Here is a 26,245-nt window from a genome sequence, read left to right on the forward strand (position 1 = left end):
CTATCATCTGATTTCATTCTTCGGACGTTTTCTGACCTTGCTCCTCTTCTCGTCGTCTCTTCTACTTTTACTTTACTTTACTTTTTTACCTTTTCATCTTTTCTTTAACTGCCTCTGTCTAACTATTCTTCATTTCTTTCTTGCCTTTTTTTGAGCCAAAGTTTAACAAGTTATTACATTTTGGTTTCAGCATCATTACATTTTGGGTCAGTTGTTTCACAACATTTTTTAATCACATTTCAGGCTCAGCACTTTTGTGACATAATCAAGCAGTTATTACATTTCAAATTTTAATACATTTTTTCAAGTGCAGACCTCAGCCAAATATATTGTGATTGTCACCAACACTTTTTTATTTCCAGGATCTGGATCATACTTTTACATCCATCAGAAATGATTGTGACCTTGTCTTGTATTGTTTTGCAAAGCAATCCAACCATTTATCATGGAGTTATATTTGCATATGGTGAAAACAGCCCTATTTCACAATGATAAAGAATCCTTTAAAAAAGTCCTGGATCCAGATGGTGATCTGGATCACCTCCAAAATTTACTCACTTCTTCCTTATCCCATTTTGAATATTCCCTGAAAATTATATTAAGATCCGTTCGTTACTTTTTGAGTTATGTTGTTCACAGACAAACTCTTCCAAAAACACAACCTCCTTGGCCGAGGTAATTACATTTCAGATTGTTTTTACATATCAGGCTCTAACAGTGCTGCCTAAGAGGACCAAGGAAACACTGGGCCTAAACTTTAACCTGATTCTTTTAATACTTTAATTTACATCTCAATAAGTGATGGATTAGACCACTAACTTCTTAAATCTGTAACAGGCCAGCCCTGACACCCTCACACCCTCAGGTCAAGCACAGAGCTTGTCTATCAGCCCCTCCCTACATGTCTCTCACAAACACACACTTTACCATCCCACCCCACTGACACACCCGTAATATTACCATATATATGGAGTTGGGCAGACAAGCGACTATCACAACCTGTGGTGGAGGAGATGTGGAGGCCTGTAATGACCTCAGCAGTCCAGCAGGAGTGGCAGACTTGGGAGTAGACCCACATGGCACCCAACAGGCCCTGTGGAGCCAAACTGGCCACAATATTGATGTTTCTTTCCCGTGCAGTCCCACAGTTAGCAAGCATCAAGAGACAAACTTTAAATACACGCCCTGTAGTGTTCGTTTTTCTTTTCTTTTCTCTCAGCTGTTACGTGTCCATCTCAGTTGCCTTCTCCTGTGAAACTTAGTTAAATAAACCTGACCACTGCCCGTCTCCTACACATTCTTCTACCCATCTCTTTCTGCCTCTCTGTCTTCCTGAGTGACATGTATATTTCAAAGGTGTGCTCCCCCTGTGGGCTTCATCTCAAGTCTCTAGTCATTTAGAGCCACGCTGTCTGCCTCTGCTCACAGCTGTTTGGACTCAGGCACATACCGCTTAAGTGCTTTACCCTCGGGTGAGACAAGGGCACACACACACTCACACAAATGCACACAACACACAGGTGTTGAATCAGACACCATGCCAAATCGAAGCGGTGAAGCCCCATCAAACACACACACACACACATAAATCACTGCAACATACATGTGGCTTTCTTATACACGAGAGTGGATCTCTAGATGTAGGCAGGCATGCATACTGACCCATACAATGGCGCAGTTCAAGTTTTGCACCATATGCAGCCCATTTGCTGACATGCAAAACATGCACGCAGTGGCTAAAGGAGCCGGGTCCATCCACCCATTACTGTGCTTATGCTCAAAGCTGATGCACTTTTCTTCACACTGCTTTACTTCTTGTTGCTTCACACTTTTCTTCTGTTTATCATAAGAAAAAAAATAGCTTCTTTGAAATAGGCCTTGGGCAATAACCAATTTTATCAATTTTTACCAATCTAATATATGTTTTTTGGTATTGTAATTTTGTTGATTTTGTTAAAAAAGTAGGCTAGGCTTAGATAGGCATCCTGCTTCTGCCTATGCCTTTACAGTCAGTACTTAGTACAAGAACTTTTTTTTGTTTGTTTTAATTGGTTTGTTTGAAATGTTTTTCTTGGAAAAAAAAAAGGGGAAAAAAAAGAAAAAGAAAAAAAAAGAAAAGAAAACAAGAGAAAAAAAGGAGAAAAAAAACAAGAAAAAAAGCCAAAAAAAAGAAAAAAAAAACAAGAAAAAAAAGAAGAAAAAGAAAAATAAGAAAATGTCTTTCTTGTGAAAAACAATCTATCATGTATGAAGACTGAATAAATCTTTCTTCTTCTACTACATAATATATAATGATAATGCAATTCACCCTTTAAAATGCAATAAACCTTTATTTCTCTTGAGTGTTTTTTTACTATAGTAATTTCAATATCAATAACTTTCAAATATCCTAATAAAACAAAAAAAAAACAAAAAAAAACTAAAATGGATTCTCAGTCAAAAACTGCACTTGAATAAAAAACTGTGTTAAAGGGCAGCATTTGTTTTGCGATGTAACAAACAACACTTTCTCTCTCATCCAGGTCAGAGTTATTGTGAATACTCCAAACCATGGCAACTGGACTTCTCAGAAGTCTGATATATTTCTACACTGGAGCTGTGGCGTTTGTCTTCACAATCATCTTTTTTCCTCCTAATTTCTACGTTAACCTGCGTCGCCCCTTTCGAGCCCACGAGGCTCACTTTGTGCGCTCTGTGTGTTTACGTTAGCTTGATGCTAGCAGCCCCGCCTCCTCGTAGAGACACGTAACAAACACTCCCAGGTGCTGAGAGCGATGCACGGAATTAACCCTCTTGTCATCCAGCCTGCTTGGAGGCAAGAGACAAGGAAAACAAACATGAATGCACATGGCGATATTACCGTTTCATTTCATTTATCGTACAATTGATTGATTTATTGGCTATCACCCAAGGCCTACTCTAAAACTCGAGGTACTTCGCTGGGTAAAAATCTTGAAATCTTATGTGTCTCAAGAAAAAGAGTAGGTTGAAAACTATCAAAGTGTTTAATTTACTTCACAAATAACCTTTTATTTTCATTCCGCCAAGATCGCACAGTCCCCTCGTTATGAAAATCAAAAGTTTTGCATTGACAGCCTAATGTAACAATTAAAGAATATCACTTCAAAGGTTTATTATTCCACGTGTTTAGAATACACTTTAGAGCGTGCAATTCAGAAAGCATTAGACACGAAGGTAATACAACATTCCTCTTCTGATTAGAATTAACCAAACAGTATAAACAGAAAATCGTCTGTCTAGACTGTCAAGGTGAAGCCACATTAACGTGACTGTTTTCCCCAAATATAAATTAGTAGAAAATTACAAGTGCATTTACATACTTGAGGAGTTAGCATTTGAATCGCTGCCACACACTGTAAGAAACAGTGTCAAATCTGCCACTTCTGTGTCGCCTGCTGTCTGGGTGAATTAGATATGACAATATAATTAATACCCAAACAGTCACTTATAGCTGGAAGCCAAAGAAGAGAGGAGGAAACAAGAAAGAGAGGAGAAAAACACAGAGAGATAACAGGAGAGAGGCTCATGTAGAGGTCTTGACATGGACCTTGCAGCACACACACACTGAAACTCACAGAAACACATAGAAAACACACAGAAAACATAGACACCTGCCCAGGATAAACAGCAGAGGCACACACACTTGTCCTGCTAATTGAACCGTCAGCCGCTGTGATAAGAAGCAGAACCCTGATGTCACTCTCACGTCGGCATCTACAGAAGTGAAATACAGCCCACACACACACACACACACACACACACACACACACTTTGCACACACACACACATTATCTCTCCCCTCCTGCTTCTTCTTTGTCCCTCTGGCTCTCGTTGTCACTCTGCATGTTTTTGGTTTTAAAGCTGGAGACTGTTTCATCAGCCAAGAGAGACACAAAAGCAATTGTATTAATTCAAGATTCCAAGCCTTACAGAGGCTTTAGAGGCCTAATACGCACCCATAAACACACACACACACACACACACACACACACACACACACACACACACACACACACACACACACACACACACACACACACACACACACACACAAACACTGTCATGAGATTTAAAGCTTGTTGAACAATGTCTCACAGTGACAAACACGCACACACACACATTAACAAGTCGGTCCAAGCCTCTCAGCCCGACTGTCTAAACTAATTCCTCCACACTGGCATAATGCAGGTTGGCCACCTTCCCACCACAGGATTTGGCTTGGCACTGAGGGGAGACTCCCCCATCCACTGTACAAGAGGCTGAGGCATTATCTATTTGTAATAAATATTCAAACGCATCCCCAGCCAAAGCCCACCATAATATGGGTCAGGATTGAGAAGATCCCACTCAGTTTTTCTCTCCTCCTTTCTCTGCTCTTCCTCTCCGGCCCATTGTCTCACTGAAGGCATCTTTGGGGGTCCTCCTTCTTTTTAGAAAGACCCCCCTAATGAAGGACAATCCGGTTAGGCCTCATCGCTCACACACACTCACACAAACACACACACACACACACACACAAAAAGTGGTGATCGCACACACATGTGCACACTGTCTCACACACACACACAGGCTTAATTGGAAGGGCTTAATTGAGTTGTGAGGGGCTCATAAGCTTAGAACGACTGAAGAAGTGGGAATCAGGGAAAGTCGGTCTTAATGAGTGGATATGCCACACACACACACACACACACACACACACACACACACACACACACACACACACGGTGCGCTCTCCCATTGGATCCAACTATTTACTGGATTCTAGTCCGCCTAAGCAGCAATTAGACTAATGACCAGAAAATAAAGACGTCTCTCTATTCTGTGTTTTTAACTTATCTTCTTCACACCTGTAATGTTAAACAGTTTTTCACTTTAAGAAAAATCCCCAAAATCAATTTATTACAAGCTTGAAAAGCAGAATTAAAAAAACAATCTAACTTTACACACACTGTTGTTTTGAACCTGGTGGACCGATGGTTTCTACCTTTTAATGGTGGAGTTTTAATTACACAGAGTGGTCTATGTGCATCTGGCCCCTCTGTGATTTAATTCCTTTCTTCTTGTCATGTGACCCTTCAAGACTGCCCCTGATTGGATTAGGTCATCAGCAGGGGTGATGTTGCCATGACAATTAATGTGATAATAGCCCTCTTGTCTCGCAGTGGTCCACATGCCGATTCATTTAGAGGCCGCTGTCTGTTACATGTGTTGAGGTTAATCACTGTGTGAGGGCATCTTTTTGATACTGATGGTAAACTGAAATGTGAGACAGACTTTTACACTGAAAAAACTGAAATCCTATCAAGTGATTTTGTCTTATTTTCAGTGGAAAATATCTTTTTGGAGTTAATATGAGCCACATTCACCTGGCTAATCCAGAAAAATGTCTTGTTTCAAGTTATTTAAAGACAGACATAAGGTATGAATTGATTGTAACAAGTAAAAGAAAAGAAAAGTTACTTATGTTAAGACATTATTCTAGTTTTAAACAAAATTTTCTTGTTCCAGTGGTAGATATTTTGGCTTGTTACAAGTAAAAAACATCTTGAAACAAGACATTTTTTCTGGACTGATCAGTTGAATGTGGCTCATGTCAAGTATAACAAGACAATTTATACTTAAAGCAAGACAAAAAAAACTTAATAATATTTCAGTTTTTACAGTATTAACACCTGTAAGTAACTGATGTCATTGCACCATCATAATATTTCATAGAGAAACTGCAGGAAACAACAAGAAAGGCCCTAAAAAAAAGAAAAGCTCCCTCAGAAGTTATTTATTGGCTGCTGTGTGTGAGAGTGCTGCTCCGCTGTCCCCTCCACACACTGTGGTTCGCAGACATGAAGGTCCCTAGTTTCTAATGGAGCAAGTGCACATTGAAGTGGCAGACAGTCCTCTGTTCTGTTTGCTGCATGATACACTGAGATGTTACCACATCTTTAGTGTCCCCCAGCTGTGAAGTCTAAGGAGGTTTTTGATCCTTTTCAAGCACAGAAAGAAGCAGCCGCTGTACTTTGGAGAAGAATCTGAAGTTTTCCTCCCTTTTCTTTTTCTGTACCATGGGTCTTGATGGAAGTCTGCTGAGAACAAGCATTGCTGTGCATGTTTTCTATAGCCTGCATGTGGAGTACGCACATGCCTGTGCATGAATGTTTTTGATGACACTGTGATGGAGTTCATTTTGCATGTGAATATTAGTGGTTTGCACCGAAAGTTATCAGTATTTTTGTGTTTTTGTTTTATGATCAGCTGTTTGGAAACAGGCAGTGGCATGCACCTCATCATCCGTCCCACCAGGCTTGCATTAGATCCCTATGCATGGGCTTCCGTTTGAATAACTACATGTAAAAAAAGCCTAAATTGCAAGTGGCGTCAGAAAGGGGGAGGTTCCCTCCTCCCTCTCCTCGCCTCCCACTTCCAAATTCTTATGGTGGTCACAGCAGGCGAAACTGTGCTGTTTTGGTTTTTGCAGGACAGTGAGGGTGCACAGCCACTGAACCTGTCGGCCAAGCCTAAGGCATCCGAGAGCAAGTCACCCAACTCCCCCCCAACTTCCCCACAGGTCCCTGCAGCTGCTGCCGCCACCAAGCTTGGCCATGCAGGCTCCATGAAGCACAGCGTTGCCCCCTCCAGCATCGGTGGACCACCGGCCAGGGTTAGCTCCATTGGTAAGCAGACTACCAACTATCACACACGTACACACCACACACACACACAAGTGGAAAGATGACTTGAAAGGAATGCAACATGACCTTTCTTTTTTTAGTTATGAGCATTACTGATCATCAGCCGTCAGGAAGTTGTTCCACTTTTTAGAAATCAAGATTTCACCCGTTACATAATAACAGGGGTTGTGACTGGCTGAAACACTTTGACCAGAGCTGGAGATCATAGCGTCTTACAAATTGCGATTCTGAGGGGTCGTTTCCACAACAACAGTTTTAGAATGAACAGCAAAGTTTTGTTACGTTTCAGCCTTGCATTTACAGGGGAAGTGGTGTTTTAGTGGACCTAAAACAAACTTTTGAAAAACAACCCTCCAGAGTGGATTTTTTCTGAAACTCTGCTGCCACTGTTGCCTTGTAAACCGTAAACTGGCGTTTTCAGTGGAAATGCTAATGTCATGCAAGCGCATGCAACAGAACAATAGTACGATCGTCACGGACTACCATGTTGTGTTTGATCCGCTTCTGCTCTTAGCATTCGCCAATACACCAGATGATCGGCCCTACTCTACTTCAGCGGAGAGCTACCAAAAGTCACTTCTGGACAAGACAGTTATAGCGCCAACTATAGGCCTGGCATGCTTACTACAGTCTTTTCAGTCTTTCAGTGTTTCCGTTTAAATGAAGATTAATTTCACTGCGTTTTAGCTTTTTTGGATGAAACTGTCGTGCAAAGTGGGCCTGAAACAGTGCCAGGCTGATTTTCTGTCATCACTTTTGGATAAACACACATCAAAAGCTAAAGTGGTTGAATATTATTGTCTGCATGAATTAAGATTGAGATTAAGATTAAGATATACTTAAATTCAGTGTTTTACAAACAGACATACAGCAAACAGCACTTTTCACAAAAACACGCCCTGATTAGAGAAGATGGCGTGATGGTGCTGCATTCTCAGTAAGCACCTGAGCAGTTGGGGTTTTGATGCCTTGCTCAAGGGCACCCCGGGCAACACCTCCGCAGCTCTAGGGCTTGGACCAGCCACCCTCTGATCGCTAAACCAAGTCCCTATAGACTGAGCCACTGCTGAGGTGAGCACATGTACCAGCTTCTCGTCAACCTGTGAGAAACAGTGACAATGAGCCGATTTGTGACTGATGAAAAAATAACAAGGCTTCACCTTAAAGTAACTGAAAACATGTCAAAACAAAACCTCATTTGAATGCAGATAATATACATTTAACACTTTAAGTGTAAGCGTCCCAGCGTGTCAAAACACTGAGATCGAAAGAGTTTAGAAGTCGTTACCATAATTAAAATCTGTCTTCAAGGAAAATAGTGGCGGCCTTGCTGGTAGAGGCGGTGACAAGAATAGCATTTTCCTCGTAGTGTTTTCATTGTTGCTAATGCCAGTGCCATAATCATACCCGGCCATATGTATACATACATAAAATATGACATAAATGAATCACCGTTTTGTACTCCTAATCCATTTTTCACGCAACACTGATAGTTCAAATATTACACATATGTAACAGGCTATAATTAGTGTGTTTGTGTTTTTCCTCCGTGCCGCTATTTGCCTCGGGGCTGCTTCATTGTTATGTGTTTATTAGTGACTGAAAGAGACAGAGAGACATAGGGGAAGGAGAGAGATGGGGATTAGCAGTTTTTTTTTTTTTCCAAGCGATGAAGCGGGGGAATAATAAAGAGAGGAGCGCATGACAGACAGGAGGTATCACCAATGAGATTAGACAAGCCTCTTACATGAGCCAGGACAGCGCAAACACACAGCATTAATGACACAATGACAGCACACACACTCGAGCACACACTCAGGCACACACAAAAGCTCACAATCCCACCTCCTCCTCCTATGCAATAGACAGTTAGTCATTTTTTTCTGACTTCTTGGCTAATCTCACTGTTTTTCAACAAATCGGCGGATTTAATATCAGATTAGTGGATTTGCAGTCCCAGATGTTTTTTGTTCAGAAAAATGGATTACAGTGTTTAAAGTTTGTGTGTGATCCCTGCTGAATTATCTGTGTGTGGGGACCAGTGTGTTTTGTGTTGCCGATCCCAGTTTATGTGGTGGCTCCCTGTCCCATCTGTTGCCCCTGGGTTTAGCCGGTCACATTTGTTATTGCAGTTTATCGTCGTATTAGGATTCCTGTTACAAGTGCAGAGGGGATAAAGGGCGCAGACAAATTGGGAAAGAGTCTAGAGGAGGTCGTTTTGATGTGGGAGTGATTATTTGTGTGTCTGTGCGTTTGCAGTGGATGTGTGTGTGTGTGTGTGTGGGTGGGTGGTGCGCAGTATGAATATGTGTTCAGGTTGTGCAAATTACAGACAGAATAAGTGACAAACAGACGTCCTTTTGGTGGATGGAGATAAAAATTCAAAAGTGGCAGAGCTCCATTGAGGGATCAGAGAGATTAAAGATGTTTGAATGTAAAAGAAAGGTGAGAATTGCAGTTTATGTTCTCATAATTAAAGAAACGCTTCAAAAGTGTCACAAGTTTCACCAGGTGGATACATTATTATAATGTAATGCTTCTTTTTTTTTTTTACATTTATACTTAAACTTAACTCAGTTGTTTCTTATTTATTCCTGTTATGCTGCAACCACAAAGGTTGGTGCAAAAAATGTTCTTTTCTTTCCAGGCAGATGTTTCACACAACACTTTAGAAGGCAACATTATGTTTAACAAATGTGTTAGTTTTCTAATTCTGAGCTCTCTAATAACTCAGTGGAGATTAGGGGTGGGAGAAAAAAATCAAAGTACAATATTTTAGGATTTTTTTTGTTTTACAATATCAACATTTAGATTCTTTGGATTTTTTTTTTTTTTCAAATTCAAGTTCTTCATTTCAGTCTTTGTTTATAAACTGGATTGGAACACAGTTCCCACTTTTCCCCAGCAGAGGGTGAAATTAGGGATGGATACCAAATTTGGTACTTTTTTAAGTACCAGGTACCGATTCATGTTAAAGTGAAAGGTACCATGTTTAAGTACCTGAACGCATCCTTGTGACTGTGAAGGAGTAGAAGAGTAGGTGATTTTCCATGCTGGACATGAACACAACATTGCAAGGTTACATGCTGAAGAATAAATATGTTAAATTGAAAAACATTGAGATTTTATTATTCAACAAATGTATGTTTTGTTACCACATAAATACAAAAAGTACCGGAATTTGGTACCATTGAGTACCGATACCAATTGCCAGGTACCAGGCATCAGTATGGTTCCAAATGTGAAAGGTACCCATAACTAGGTGGAATGTTTCTCTGTGACTCAGTGATGTGCATTTTATGTGAAAATATGGCTCCTGATATAGTCTGTAGACATCATCATCATCATTTAACTTTTTCGAATAAAATCAATCGGCCAAAATTTGTAAAAGAATCAAATCCTGAGAATAGTATATCGTCCCAGCCCTAGTGGAGATCTAATGAAACTGATTTGTATTTATGCCAAAGAGTGTAATTTGGACACAAGGTTAACCAGTTAATTTACATTGAAAAAGAGGTTTTATAATGTAACAATTTTATGTTTTTAGCCATATAGGTAATAAGAAAAGTGTTTCATAAAGATTTCTACCCTAAGAAAAATTGTGAATACATCTTTTGGCTGAAACAAGAAAGCATGTGCTCAGTCTTGCTGCTGTAGCAGTGATTATGCACACTCAGTCTTTCAACAAATCTGGGTCATATCTGCAGGTAAAAAGATTATTAAACCGTGTTCGTTTAAAATAGTGTCACCTTACACTACTTCCCCGAGTTCCTCTGTTTACAGTGCACCTATCTTTCTTCTTTGACACTTACAACCCAAAGGCATGTTCTCTCTCCTACTTCATCTGTCCATCAATCCGTCAATCTATCTGCTCCTCTCTAACTCGACTGAAGGGCTGTCAGCGCCTGTAACTTTAACCACTATCACACATTCATCTTTGTCCCCATCATGAAATACAGCAGCTCCCCCTGACCTCGCTGTCTGCACTGTTTTTGTGCTGGAAATGTATTGCGCCTGTCTGTAGAGATTTGGCACTCAAAGAGAAACAAAACTTCTGTGTGTGTGTGTGTGTGTGTGTGTGTGTGTGTGTGTGTGTGTGTGTGTGTGTGTGTGTGTGTGTGTGTGTGTGTGTGGGAGAAAAAGGGAGAGACCCTCCTCCCTGCCTTCTATCTGGGTCACACTCACTGTCTGGACGGTTGGCATTGCTGTCAGTTTAAGCGAGACTCACACACACACACACATTCATGAGCACAAGAATATCTCTGTTCCCCTCCCTCTCGTTTGACTCCAGATTAAAATTGACTGCCACCCGATCCCATCGCCCTCTCTGCTCTTCCTTTCTGTCCCCTGTCAGCGCTCACCCCGCTGCCCCTCTGCCCCCTTTTTTTTGGCCCCGCTTCCATCCAGATTTTCCGGTTATGACTTTTGAAAGAGTTCACAGCTCTGTCATTACCAATCTGAGGCTGGTAATCTGGCCTGAGATGGCATTAGCGGTGCGGATTAGCGGTGATAAAGGCCCCATAAGCCAGCCGCAGCTCTTTGTTAAGAGCTAACCCGACTGATAGAGAGAGGCGATAGCTGTACACAGAAGCTCACACACACACTCACACACACACAAAGTCAGAGCAGATGCCTCATCGGCAGCTAAGCTGCGCAAATAATACAAATAATGGGCGGCGAGGAGGAGCGGGGCGATGTGATCAGCGCTAGGTGGCGGGACAGATGTTCTCAGCGGGGGAAATTAGCAAGACTTTCAAGCTGTTAGAGGAGTCGTCTGGCCACCTCTTAATGTGGAACTGTAACTCGTCAGATAGAAAGAGGTGTGTGTGTGTGTTGGTGCGTGTGTGTTGGTGTGTGTGTGTGTACAGCTCAGGGCAGCTGGGGAGGCAATGGGCACCTTAAAGCAAGGCTAGCTAGGGGCACTCACTGACTCACACACCCAGCTTGACCATCCAGTTTTCAGTGTGTGATTGTGTTTGTGCGAGGCTGAGAGCACACACACACACACACACACATACACACACACACACACACACACACACAGTAAATTCCCCTCACCTGCTGTTTATTATTGTCTTTATCTTGCTCAGAAAAAGCAAAAGTCAGATTAAAAGAAGTGTTTTCCAGCCTTCAAACACAAAAACACAGACACATACACGTTTGTAGACTGTGTATACAATCTCGATTCATCTTTTTGACAAAAAAAAAAAAATGTTGGATTATGATATATCAGCATAAGATTTTTATGGAGCACTCAGAACCAAATTCATCACGTTTTCTCTCTGTCCCTGTCTCTGTGCGTCTCCGTCCGTGTCTCAGCAGACTTGTTGTCGTCGCTGTCCTCCACAGCCTACCTGAACGACCACGAGGCTGTCACCAAGGCCTTCGCCGAGGCCCGGCAGATGAAGGAGCAGCTGAAGAGGGAGCAGCAGGTCCTGGACGCCAAGGTTGCGGCCGTCAGCAACCTCAGTCTCAACAATGGACGCTCAGACAAGGTAAACTAATTGACATCATCTGTTGGAGCTGCGCGGTCAATTTGACTTGTGTTAGACGGAGGGAAACCACTGTCCAGAAAATGGTGTTTTATCGAACAAATGAACATATGAAACATAAAGATGTTTTTTATTTGACTTCATGAGCTGTTATAAGTTGAACCCTATTAGTAATAACAGGAAGTCATCTGTCAACCTCAATAATCCCTGAAACAAGATAAGACGTCCCTGAAGGAAAATTGTTTTGAACTGTGAACGTTCCTTCACAAGCCACTAAAAAGTAACTTCAGGATGCTGTTTTTCACTTAAGACTTTTTTTTATGCTGACCTTGGGATGATGGTGCTCTCTTAAGTAAGCTGAAAAAAAGATTTTATACTCACAGATTTTCCTCACAGCAGCTCAAATATTAGATATAGATAAATATCATTCCTGTGTTTCGGTGCATGAACCTCAAAGAAATAAACTGATTTTTAATTTTGTACATTTAAAAGTGCTTAAGAATTTAAAAAAGAATTTAAAAAAGAAAAGGTGTCTTAAGTCAACACAATTGTCAGGGTGTTATAAATCGTCCTGCCATGTGCCATCCGCGCCGCTCCATGTAGGAGGTAAATCACTCCACAATGCACACGCAGAAATGTGTCGGAGCTAAAAAGGACCAGATAAGGTAAAACCAGAGGCGTCTGAAAAGTAATGAGTGTGTCTGTAAGGCTCACTGCAGGGCTACAGCATGTGTGTGTGTGTGTGGCAGAGCGCAGCATCGCAGAGACGGTAATGTGAAGTGACGGCGCCGGCTCCTCGGCAGCGTGGCTAAATTGTGGTTATTTGTTAAACACATTGGGAGTCAGCTGGTGCACATACACACACACACACGCGCGCACACACACACATAGAACAACAGTGTGCTTGAAGCATCTGAACCGCTGACATTCAACAGCTCTATTCGTCTCTTTCTTCCTCCTTTTTTTTTTTTATTCTCTCATCTGATGTGTTTCAAACAGTCAAACCCACACCGATCTATGCGTCCAATCCAGGCTTTTTGTGAACATTAAAAGAGTGTGTAAAGAAACGTACTGTACAAAATAATAGCTTAAGCCTAATAGCCAATTAGATCCACACCAGGAGAAATTGATACATCCTACTGGGAGTGAAGGAACATCATAATTTTTATTTCAGAGCGTGTTACACAGCTTGTTCCACTGCACTAAACGGGACTATTAGGCTCTTTCACTCCAATGCAGGAGGTGATTTAAATTCTTGACATCGTTCTATAACATATGTATTTTTCCTTTCATGTATGAAGCAAAGTGGGGTGAGGTTTTCTTTTCTCATGCCTCATCTTGTCAGATTTTAATGATGGATATTTTTTTATTAAAGGATTTTTCAGCCTCATTGAGGAATTACATTTTTCTAACAGATTTTGAATTTTGATTTCTCCTCAAACCTGGCTCTTTCTCCGACGCCACACGCTCACGTTGACTCCTTCCTCCAGAAACCCCTTTGGCTTTGTGCACTTTGTGCAGCGCGAGTGTGACTCGGGCGAGCTCCCCGCGTGCAAATACAACAGTGTCATCTCTGACACACTCAGAGGATTAGTTTTGTCGCTACTTTGTGTCTTGGCTCAAGTGTCAGCCATTCAATCCACTTTCCTCGTGTACTGTAGCGGGGCTTAATGTCAGACTAGCCTGTCATCCACTCCGTCTCTCTGTTCATCTCAGTCTCTGTCTCACACTCTCACACACACACGGCAAAAAGCCATTTGAAGCAGCACACTGACGCTTGAACGACACATCTTTGTTCTGTTTGCCCCGATCGAGGTCAGATGAGGTGAATTCCTGAAACTTTCCTGATAAACACACCGGAGTATAAAACCATCCTGACCCTCCTGCAGCCTATTTTTCATTTATTGAAACACACTTTATTCAAAATTGAATACTTTTTCAGTGACTGGAAAACAATATTTTAGCTACCGCCTTGCATTCTCCCTTTCTATCCAAGTCTTTTAGGACACATTTATTCCAATTTCAGGGGAAAATTATCGCTGACAATTAAACTCTGTCGCACTAAAAACGGAGAAAATGCTTTCATTATCATTCTGCCCTCCCTCCATCCAGCCAAACAGCTCGCCAGGGTCACATGTAAATGGAGAGGGACACTTTTTGGAAGGTTGTTTCAGAAGACGACTGTGTTTTGCGTGCCGCTCCTAATCGTATAATTAAACTGTAAAACGCTGGCACTGATTCTCCGCTGTGTGTGTGTGTGCGCATGAGTGTGTGTGTGTGTTGGTGGAAAGTCAGGTTCCAGCATAGAGTGTGCCGGCTGCTTGCATTAAGCATGTAAATGCTCAGTAAATCAGCCTTTTATTGGTTGTAATAAATACCCAGGGGGCCGTGCGGCGTGGCCTCGCTCTCGTCCGCGCTGCACTCCCCCGTTCTGTCTCCCTCTAATGCGTCGACCCTCGGGGGCCTCTGCAAGAGAGAGGCAAGCCGCTGCACTCCACTCTCGCAGGTGGCTGCCAGGAGTGGCTTCACACTTCACACACACACACACACACACACACACACACACCACACACACACACTCATGCACTCGCACAGTATACAGTAGCCACACAAAGCAGTAAACATCCAAACAGGACTAAATGTAATCAACATTCTTGCACATGCAACCAGATGTGTGTTCAAGCACGCAGGCGTACAGCTCTCTAACAATTTGATGTTGACATTAACATTCCTGCAAATTTACATCAAAACAAACCAAAACACAAACTGTCTGTTCGCTGAAATCACAGCTTTTATTTCTCTGGATTCTCTGACATTTATTTTCTGGTTCATTTGAGATCAAAGACGAGTCTGCACGGAGGTTTACACATCCTCAAGAACTTGTTTTTCTGGCTTTAGACCAACACCGGAAAACACTGAAATCTTATCAAGTGTTTTTATCTTATCTTCAGTAGAAAATGTCTTTTTAGACTTAATATGAGCCACATTCACCTGACCAGTCCAGAAAAATGTCTTATGTAAAGTTTTTTAAAGATAAAATGAAGTGTAAAATGCTTTTAACTATTTAAAAAATTCTGCCAATGGAGCTAGAGAAAAGTCACTTGTATTAAGACATTATTCTAGTTTTTAGCAAATATTTCTTGTTCCATCGGCAGATTCTTTTTAACTTATTAGAAGCAAGTCAGACCTCCTTTTTTTCTTTAAATAACTTGAAACAAGACATTTTTCTAGACTGGTCAAGTGAATGTGGCTCAAATCAAGTGTAACAAGACAGTTTGTACTTACAATAAGATAAAATCACTTAGTAAGATTTCATTTTTCCCAGAGAGGAAAAATGAGGTCTGAATTGCTTGTAACAAGTTAAAAATCTGCCAATGGAACAAGAGAAACTAGAACTTTTACTATAATAAGTCAATTTTTGCTTAAAACAAGGCAAAAACACTTGATAAGATTTTAGCTTTTGTGCAGTGAACAGACGATTTATTTGATCCCTTATGAATCAGAAAGAGTCACAACAGTTTGTTATATCCTCCTATAGATCATATGGCTGATTAAATTTGAAGGCAGGAGGAAAATCGACATAAAATCAGCTATGAGTTGACTTTACGAGAATGCAGACGATTGTTTTGTGTCACCACAGCCGGCTGCTTTCACTCATTCATATCTTCTCACCCATTGACTCACTCTCTGACCGACCGCAACTGTGAACTGTTTGTGTTGTTTAGGACAAGGCTGCCTTGGAGAGTCTGAGTCAACAGCTGAAGCAGCAGGCGGAGGACAAGTTCAGCCACGCCATGCTGGACTTCACCATGAGCGGAGACTCTGACGGTAGGAACACAAGAGCACACACACACACAAATACACACACCATTTCACACCACATATCTTTCCTGACATTTCAAAGTGCATAAAGCAAAAACAATCTACAGTAGCTAGTTGCATGTTTTTATTTCTTTTCCCAGTTTGTGAAGACATGACTGCACTTTAGTCCTACTTTAATGTTATACTCCCTTTCAGCAGACTGTCTGCTACAATTTGCTGTTAGTTGCAGGATTGTATGATAATTAGTTTCCTGACAGTGTTAAAAATTATGATGACCCAGTACATATTTCAGATTCTGGATCTTAGTATCCAGAATATTACCAGGATCTGGATCGTACTTTAACATCCGTCAGAAATTATGGTGACCTTGTCTTGTATTGTTTTGCAAAGCAATCCGACCATTTATCATGGAGTTATATAAACACATGTGGTGAAAACGACCCTATCTCACAATGATTAAGAATCCAGTAAAAAAGGTCCTGGATCCTGACAGTGATCCAGATCACCTCCAAATTTTAATCACTTCTTTCTTATCTCATTTTGAACATTTCCTGTAAATTTCATCAAGATCAGTTTGTTACTTTTTGAGTTATGTTGTTCACAAACATAACCTCCTTGATGGAGGTAATAAGTAGCCACTTTAAGGAAAGATCCCTTTCAAATCTCAAAAACCTTTCTTTCGATCATTAAGGAAGAAAATCTCACCACCATCTGAGAACCTGTTTGACTTATTTACCTTCACAAACAAAAATTCTACTTCAGCCTTTTTAAGAAACCCTCATTCATCTTGCCTCCAGTAATAAAATAAATGAATCTTTTCACCTCGTACTTTGGAATCGTTTTTGTCTGTGATATTTTTTAAACTCATTTGGCTCACGTTCTTCTGTCTCTCTTTCAGGCTCCCCGAGTGTGTCAGACTCCAGAATATTCCGGGAGGCACGGGGTCGCGGCAACACTGAGCCACACATCAAACGGCCAATGAACGCCTTCATGGTTTGGGCCAAAGACGAGAGGAGAAAGATCCTCCAGGCCTTCCCTGACATGCACAACTCCAACATCAGCAAGATCCTCGGTAAAGACGCTCACACACACACACACACACACGCACTCGTGCATGTTCTTGTTTGAATGGCAGGATCCTTTCCTTCACTTCTGTCACCAAAACTGTGAGTTTGCAAACCCGACGCAAGGAAGATAGATGCACTGCGGTTTTTATTTCTGATGCACACACTCAGTGATTTCATTACACGCGGTCGCATCGCGTAAGCGGCTGTTAATGAACGGCTGGGGAGAGCATGGCTCCGACAAATGATGATATAATTCATTATGCATTAAACAAGCAGCGCGAGGCCGCCTGACATTTCCCCCGGACCGCCGGGATCGGCCCTGACATTTTAAAGAGCTCCTAAGCGTTTTATAACACAGGGAAATCTGGTTTTAATAAGCCCCCCCTCCTCCCGCCGTCTCCCTTTGCCGATTGCTAACAGATCGCAGACCAGAGAGAGAAAAAGACAGCGAGGGAGAGAACAGCCAAGTGCTGACAGCTTTTACCCATTAAACATACAGTAGTCAAGTGCAAATTCAGACCAGATATGTAACACACAGGGGAGGACATGCTTACACACACAGACACACACACAGGATTGATACTACAAATCTATGAGCTGAAACTGAGCAGAGAGAGATGGCAGCAGCTTTAACAAAGTCCTCATTATTGCAGATGAGTACCTGTCGCCTTCACCACTCTGCTCATTAACCCAGCTTCCTCTCCTGTGTTTTCCTTCTCCTGTGTGTGTCTGTGTGTGTGTGTGTGTGTGTAGATTTCCTCAAACACAGTCACATGTGTGTCGGTATGTCGATCACATGTGATGTGGGGTCATGTGTGTCACACAGACAGCTGTTTGTCACACATGCTAACATACATCCCTTCATCACACTGGTTTGTAATATTTCCATGTGATACCCGTGTGTAAATTCTCGCTGCTGGTTTTGATTTTTTTTTTTTTCCCAGTCTGTGAGAAGTCTTTGAGTTGCAGCTGATTTAAAATGATTGCGTTGGATCCCTCTGCAGGCTCACGCTGGAAAGCCATGACCAACCTGGAGAAGCAGCCGTACTACGAGGAGCAGGCTCGCCTCAGCAAACAGCATCTGGAAAAATACCCAGACTACAAATACAAGCCGCGGCCGAAACGCACCTGCCTGGTGGACGGAAAGAAGCTGCGCATCGGCGAGTACAAAGCCATCATGAGGTCCCGCAGGCAGGAGATGAGACAGTACTTCAGTGTGGGGTGAGAGCAGTTATAAGAAATTTAGATCCCTATCTTCTTCCTCCTTTTAAGACATATTTGTATTTTAACTTTGAATGAGTTAAAACAATTTATTACACACTGAAAAAAAACTGAAATCTTTCCAAGTTTTTTATCTTGTCTTCAGAAGAAAATGTATTTAAGACTTAATATGAGCCACATTCACCTGACCAGTCCAGAAAAGTGTCTTGTTTTAATTTTGTTTAAGATACAAATAAGGTCTGAATTGCTTTCAACAAGTAAAAAGAAATCTGCTAATAGAACAAGAGAAAAGTTAAATGTGTTAAGACATTATTCTAGTTTAAAGCAAATTTTTGAGCAAATTTTTCTTGATCCATTGGCATATTTTTACTTGTTTCCAGGAATTCAGACTTCATTTTTTCTTTAAAAAACTTGAAACAAGACATTTTTCTGGACTGATAAGTTGAGTCTGGCTCGTATCAAGTGTAATAAGACAATTTTTACTTAAAATAAGATGAAAACACTTGATAAAGTTTCAGTTTTTGCAGTGCAAGTGTCTGATTTCATGACTGATGTCAGACTGAATTAAATTCAATGAACGTGTTAAATTTGATAAACACAGACCAAAATAAAAAATATAGTCATATATTTTAAGGTTAAATTACCATTTTAGGATAATTCCCAAAAAGTGTTTCATTTTTTTTGTTTGTTTGTTTATAAAGGTTTACTTATTAATTTTCTTGATGTTGTTTTTTGTATTTTTTTGTTTTGTTTTGTTTGTTATAACAGGATTTACTTCTACTAACTCAAAACTATTTTCTTCAGACTGTTCAGGTTCCAACCTGAGGTCAAAGCTTAACAAATGTCTTGTTGACTCTCAGATCAGTAATTGAAAACAGAAATATTTTTCCACAAAACAGTTTTTATAATCTCATGACTTTATGCGTTGTCTCCTGATAATAAAACAAAGATAAACATCACTTCATTTTTAGACTGATTTACCTGTTGTTAAATGAGAAGCTGCAGCTGTCTTATTTGATCAAATTTTAACTGTTGAAGTGAGTGAAGAGTGAGCCGGACTCTGTCCAAAGGTAACAACAACAACAGCCAAGGCAGCACTCATTACAACCCCACACTAACCTGAAACAAACTGTTTCATGTTTCCTTATGTTAATCTTGAAAAAACAAAGACTGATGCAGACAAAAAAAACACATTGTGAATGTTCTGTTTTATCCTTTAAACCGTATAGTTATTCAATCAAAGCTTTATTTCTGCTCCGCTCATCAGAAATACGTTTCCTCTTTGTGTTACAGGCAGCAGGGACAGCTGCCCTTGTCCTCTGCAGGTGTGGTTTACCCAGGTGCCCTGTCCATGGCAGGACTGCCCTCCCCCCAGATGCCCTCAGAGCACTCCAGCATGTCCAGCAGCCCCGAGCCCAACGCCAACCACCACCAGAACCCCCACATGCCCGGCCTGAAGGAGGACGAGCCACGAATCAAGGAGGAGCTACGGCTGGATGACAGCAACGGCGACGTGTACGACGACTTCGACTACGAGGACGAAGAGGCCGATTATGCCAGCGATAATGACAACCATATTACCCAATAGGAGGGCGTGAGACACGCCTTCTTTTAAGCCAATCACAGCTGGTTAATCCCACACAATCCCAAACCCACCAATCAGGAAGAAAACTCTCCCTTTTGCCAATCACCTTGAATCTCACAAACCTGTCCCCCCTCTCCTTCCTGACCAACATGGACTCTTCGAAATGAGCCAAGCCCCTCCCACTGGAGTCCTGATACCAGCATCTGAATCAACTGAAGCACAGGACCTGTCAATCACACTGACTGTTACACAAACCGGAGTCTGGGAGGAGAGACGACAAAGCCAGCTCTGAAGCTCGCTGAGGAATATTCAAGTACTACTGCAGGAGCGAAATGCCACGAGTGAGGAGAAACAAACATCACTCTCAAGAAGCAACCTTTAGACCTGTTTATAGGAAAGGAGACGTTTTAAGTAAAAGACAGAACAGTGGACCTGTCCAAGGCTAACAGATGACACTTTAAGATGGCGGACCTGTTTAATATCAAGAGACACTTTTAAAAAACAGCTTTTTTGTTCTTTGGTTCTATAATATTCTCACTCAGGTACACGGTGCCAATAAGTGGCTTGTGAATGTGATTTGTTGTTTTTGTGCTAAAAGTTTGAATAATAATAGAAAAAGAGACAATTCCTTTTTCCCCTTTTGTTGTAAAGCACCTGAAGACATCAGACATGTTTATTTTTTGAAAAGGACATATCTTTTCTCTGACAGTGCAGTCAGCAGTCCCCCCCTCCTCCCTTTTCTGTGTTTTTGTGACTGCCTGCTCCCCCCTTGTACAGAATCCAAATGGGACGGTCCAGCCAGGACTGACCAGTGCAGCGTGGACTGTCCCACTTTGAGGGATTTTCAGGGGGGAAGGTGGGGAAGTCAGCGCGGGGTTGTGGAGCAGAAACGAAAGCACTGTGTTGTGAGACAATCCACCAGTTTTTTCTTCTGGCTCCGTCCCTTCTTTCTTAACTTCTCACAGGGCAAAGCATCAGTTCTCCTGAAACATCCCACAGCGCGAGTGTGTCTGTGTGTGTACTGTTTTTATCTTTGTGTTTTTTTATTTATCAAGCTCTTCTTCTTCTTCTTCTGCGCAAGAAAAAGAGTCGAGAAGTGTATGATACAGAAAGACAGGCAACTTACTCTGCTGCTGGTATTTACTGTACCACGCACACACACTCACTCACACACACACACACACATACACACACACACACACTGCTGTTCTGCCCATGTTCTCTTGCTCCCTCCAATCAATATGGTCCTGCTGTTCCCAGCCGGCAGAGCTGAGATGAAGTCAGCCAGTCAGTGTTTCTGTTTGTATTTGAATACTGTATTTTATTATTTCTCTTCAAACTGCCTCTAGTCTAATAATATTATTAACAATAATTATAAGGATGGTCAGCGTTTCCTAAGTTTAGTAAGTTATGTACAGTATAATTTATTTTTCTCCTCTTTATCGCATTTTTATGACCATATGAAACTATGACAGTCAATGAAACATTATTCTATTTAGCTGGTAGGTATTTAGATCAAAACGAAAAGTTGTCCTTTTACCTTGCTTTGTTTTGCCTTCTTATGTTCCCTTCTTTTACAAGGCGTTCATTTTTTTTTTTTTTATTATTATTAATCCTCTGGACAGGCGGGTGGGCGGAGTCAGGACAGCAAGCTGAACAATAAGACTCGTTGCCAGCCCTCCTCTCAGCTGAAGATATAACCTTTTCATGTCCACACCCATTTCTAAAAAGCACTCAGACTCTGTGCAGTCAGAGAAAAAAGAAGACCATGAGTTTTTTTTTTTTTTATTAATGTTATTATAATTTTATTTGTAATGGTTATTATAATGTATAATGTGAAGTTTCCTCTCTTCATTTTGTTCCTCTCTTGTTTTAAATCAGTTTTTATCACTTTTGGAAACTGTTTCTTTTCTGTGAACAAAGAGTCCCGTCCCCGTTTACTGGTTTGGTCACTTCACCCAGACACAGTGGAGCATCTTTAGCGTGGATCCCCCACCCTCTACACACACATGTACATGCATACACACTTGTGCACAATCACTAACACACACATTTTAAAAACGAAGAGATTATCCTGACAACCAAACAAATCGTATGCTGTCTTTTTCTGTTGTGTTTTTTAGGTTTGAATCTTGTATATAACTTTAGTTTAATGTTTATTTTAATCATAGGAAAACTGTGTTTACTGTGATCCACAAGGGTGCTCCACTGTGTCCGTGTGTGTGTGAGAGAGATGGCTAGGCATATCTAACTTTAAAGTCACTTCTCGTCTGAAGCCCTTTGCTTTGTTTGAGCTCCACGCGATGCTACAGGAGCCATGACTACTCTTCAGGTGTGCTGTCACGTAGTGATCCCCACAATCATTCTCGCTGTAGATGTTTGCTACATGCCTCATGTAGAGCCTCTGGGTCTTAATTTGCTGTATAGTCCCCCCTGTTTGTCACGCCAAATGCTGGAGACAGGGGACTCAATGGTTGAATCCATTTTCCGGGTATCAGGTGGGTGGGTGGGGCATTAAGACATCAATCATCCCTGCTGGCAAGGTCTGTCCCCATATGAAGACAATGAAAATGATGAAGATGATGATAATATTATTATAAGACAATCAAAGTCATGAGTGGAGCTCAAAACAAAGTGAGAATTATTACAAGTAAAAATATCTTACCATCTCAACTTGAAAAATCAAGAAAGATAATTATGTAAATATAACATAGAGTTATAGATTTATATTTTGTTCATAACACAGTGTAATATAAGTTGTATATTTCTTTTTTCTCTCCCTACTGTCTCTTTTATTGATGTTATCCATGCCACAGAAAAGCAGGAGTCGCAGTACTCTAACAAAAAAATGAAGAAAAATATCAAAGAAATAAAGAAAAACCAGGAAAAAAAAGCCGTGGGCTGCCACCACCATCTGTTCTAAGTTCACTTTTTTTTCAGTATTACTGCCAGACAAGGCTCTAATAAAGACAGCAATGTGTTCGGTAAAAAACTTGTGCTGGTCCTGGTCACTTCTTTCTTCCACACATGCATTCACACAATGGGTTTCTAAGCTCCAACATATTCACAGGAGCATGCAAGTTTACACTGCCACGGCCTTATTTTTTACACAACACTGCACCACTCGCAGAAATTATAGTCATCGAGGGAGCAGCGGATGTTTCCACTCTCACATTCACAGAGTGGGTTTTTAGTCCTGCACTGCCACTGGTTGTGATTTTTTACTTTAACCCATTTATGCCCAGTTTTTTTTCAGCGTTGTAAGGCGTATAGTTTTATCAGTTGAGTGTTATGTATTTTTATTTTTTCCATTTTTTTACTTTGTTTTGAGAAAAATAGGATTTTCTTACCCCTCTTCCCTCCACGTAAAAAAGTTATAAGAACATAATGTAATATAAGGTAACACTTTACTTTAGAGGTCAAATTTCATCACACCTAGGTAATAATTAGACAAAGTTTTTTCTTATTTATTTGAAGTTAGCACATAACTTTTTTTAAAATAATGTCTAAATTTATTGTTGCAAGTCAACAATTGGTAAATTACTGTTTTGTTTTGGGTTTTTTTTTTCAGTTTTTTGGAAATTTACTCCAAATTACAAGGTAAAAAGGTGACAATTAGCAAATAATTTATTTGAAATTAAATCACAACCCACCACAAAATGTTTTTAGAAGTATCCCAACGTTTCTGCTATTTCCAGAGAAGCAGGTGATAAACAGCTGCTTAGTTCTTTAATACAGAAGTTAGGTTCATTGTTTCCTCTGACACCTTTGACATGTAAAGTGAATAATTGAATTTCCCAATAAGCAGTTGATAGTTTGCTATTTGTTTTTTAATTTCACCAAGTTCTTTAGTACCAAGTTTGTTGATATGTAAAATAATAAACCTTTATGATTAGGCCTATAATGTTTCACATGATACAACTGAAGGATTCAGATGTGATATTCACAAAGAGTGGTGTTGTAAATTGGCTTTACCTGATTGTGGTAGACACTGTGAGTACAGGTGCACTGCAAAACAGAATCTGGCCAGAAGTTATGTGCTAATTTTCACCAAATTCTCATTAAATTTGGAGGGTAATTTCAAAGAAATAAGAAAAAACTTTGTCCAATTATTACCTAAGTGCGATGAAATTTGCGAACCTTTAAAGTAAAGTGTTACCTTAACCTTTATTTAACCAGGTTGGTCCTACTGAGATTAAAAACCTATTTTTTCAAGGGGGACCTGGCCAACACAGTTAGCAGCAAAAACACAAAGTTACACACAAGAATCACAAAAAGAGACAAAGAACAGTCAATGAAATTTACTAATATAGTCATAATAAATTTTAGAAAAGGTGGTAGGTGTGGGCATTGGCTATGATAAGTGCTTCTGTGTCAAGAAAGTTGCACCTTATAAGTAAATTGAGAGCAATGCTTCAGTGTTTTCCTTTAGTTTTGGGCTAGCTATGTGCCCACCATCAACTTTTGTTGCCACTCACAGAAAAAAGCCCATGAACAAAAAAATATATATCACAGGTGGAGGGTTACTCCAGAGACTTGAACGATCAAATGATTATAAATATGTTTGGGGGTAAAACCATAAGAAATTTATTTAAAAAATTGGCTCTTTCAGGAACGATTTGCACCAGATGGAGCAGGAAGCAGATGATGTCATGTGACAGGAAACATTTGTAAACTACTTTTTATCAACCAAATTCTTTGTCTAGGTTGCATTAGTAACGCTGAGATGTTTTTTATTGTGAGTAGAAAATGACACTGATACACATTGGGTGTATCACTTTTGGGGCAAAACAGGCTAAACTTAAAGGCATCAGCTCCTGACATAATATTTCTTAAGATCAGATCTGATTTTACAGACATGATACACAGGTCTCGTGTTTTCCCACAAATGGCACAATGAGAGTCATTGAGGTGCTGGCATTCCTGTATGTTGCTGAACAATTCAGTCATCTCCATAACAACATGTTAATTACACTAAGTCCACCTTCTTGCCCCTCCAATCAGAGGGCCAGCTGGGAGACATAGAGATGAATCACGGCCTGTCAGCAACCTGATAACCTAATTAAGCACAACACGGGACAAGGGAAGGGGGGAGGGGCTGAGGGGTAAAATGTGTGTTTGTGTCACAGAAACAGAAGAGTGTGTACCCTGACCATCTCTATAAGCTCCATCAGAGCGCCTGACGCCAGCTGCATGTGCTGCTGTCGCCAGTTTAAAAGCAAATCTTTAATTGATGCTCACTTAGAGATGTTGAGGATGTTCATGCTTACACTTTCGAGGGTTAAAAACACAAAACCCCACTCAGTGGGCCCATTAAAACGCTATCCCCATCTGTGTCCATATGTTCCACAATCAACCCCCACCACCCTCAATAATGCTTTGCACATAAAAACAGTTAAAGCACTCCAAGGAGATGATTTTACTTGGTTTGCTAATTACCATAGCTTCACAAAAAAAGGCCTTTTGATGCAATAAAGAGGCACGATGGGGGCAGATCCACAACTCCTACGGTAAGTGAAGGACTTAGTTGTTTTCTGGGCGTTGTGAATTTTTCAAAGCCTGCCTGGAGGTAAGAACCTGAGAAAAGGTTTTTGTGTGAATAGTTGAGGAGCAAAAAGGGAGGGATTGAGATTTTTCTTCCTCTTTTATTGTCAGCAGAACACAAGGCGCTGGAGGAAGAAAAGGGTCGGCGAGATTCACAGATTAAACCACGTGCACACGCACTGTTCAAACATGCCTGTAGGTGTACAGTAGCTCAGCTTAAACCACAATTATCCACTGGCTATTTCAGTCACAATACTTGAGACAAAAGCAGAAAAACTATTACTGTAAGCACGCATTTGCATCTGAATGTCTGCTTATAGTTGGTGCATATTCGCATTATGGTTTCATTTCCTCGAACTTTTTCTGCTGAAGCAGATCCAAAATGGCTCAGAGAAAAACTTGAGTGAATCATGAAGCATGTTCTGTGTATGTTGGTCTAAACGCTCTCCTCCTGCACGCATGCGTCTGGCAGGCTGTGTGTGACTTTGAGTGCAGGCCTCTCTGTGCACCGGCTCAGTGAAATATGCATTTTTCGACCGTGGGTGTTTGGAAATTGAGTGAAAACGATGTCACATTAATGATTTAAAGTCGGTAATAGGATGTGCTGTGACGCTGAGCCGCCAGCTAAGCTGAGTTTAAGGCTCCGGCGTTAATGTATTCATGAGGAGGGGGGATTATACAGAGACAAGAGCAGTTAGAGAGCTGAGTGCAGCAGGAGCAGCCGGGCCAACAGGCCTGCTAGATATTATATATAACTGCATACTGCGTGAGCACTCGTTTCAGAATGCAAGAGGAAGGACTTAACAC

General features: G+C 40.9%; 1 protein-coding gene across 9 annotated transcripts in view; it reads left to right on the forward strand.

Moving 5' to 3' along the window:
- sox5 (SRY-box transcription factor 5) overlaps positions 1-22,864 on the forward strand; it is a 111,106-nt gene extending 88,242 nt beyond the window's left edge. For 5 of the 9 annotated variants that reach the window (XM_074698088.1, XM_074698083.1, XM_074698086.1 and 2 more), the window contains 6 exons: positions 6,494-6,689; positions 12,027-12,202; positions 15,925-16,027; positions 16,920-17,093; positions 18,093-18,309; positions 19,603-22,864. In XM_074698088.1, coding sequence (XP_074554189.1) covers positions 6,494-6,689; positions 12,027-12,202; positions 15,925-16,027; positions 16,920-17,093; positions 18,093-18,309; positions 19,603-19,897 — 1,161 coding nt within the window. In that variant the 3' untranslated portion in view covers positions 19,898-22,864. The remainder of the gene's footprint in view (positions 1-6,493; positions 6,690-12,026; positions 12,203-15,924; positions 16,028-16,919; positions 17,094-18,092; positions 18,310-19,602) is intronic. The other 4 variants (XM_074698084.1, XM_074698092.1, XM_074698090.1 and 1 more) reach the window with 3 other exon arrangements.
- The last annotated feature ends 3,381 nt before the right edge of the window (positions 22,865-26,245 follow it).

Source organism: Halichoeres trimaculatus, unplaced genomic scaffold, assembly GCF_033239565.1.
Source record: "Halichoeres trimaculatus isolate MK-OKI-2021-1 unplaced genomic scaffold, fHalTri1.1 fHalTri1_scaffold_21, whole genome shotgun sequence".
Lineage (NCBI taxonomy): Eukaryota > Metazoa > Chordata > Actinopteri > Labriformes > Labridae > Halichoeres > Halichoeres trimaculatus.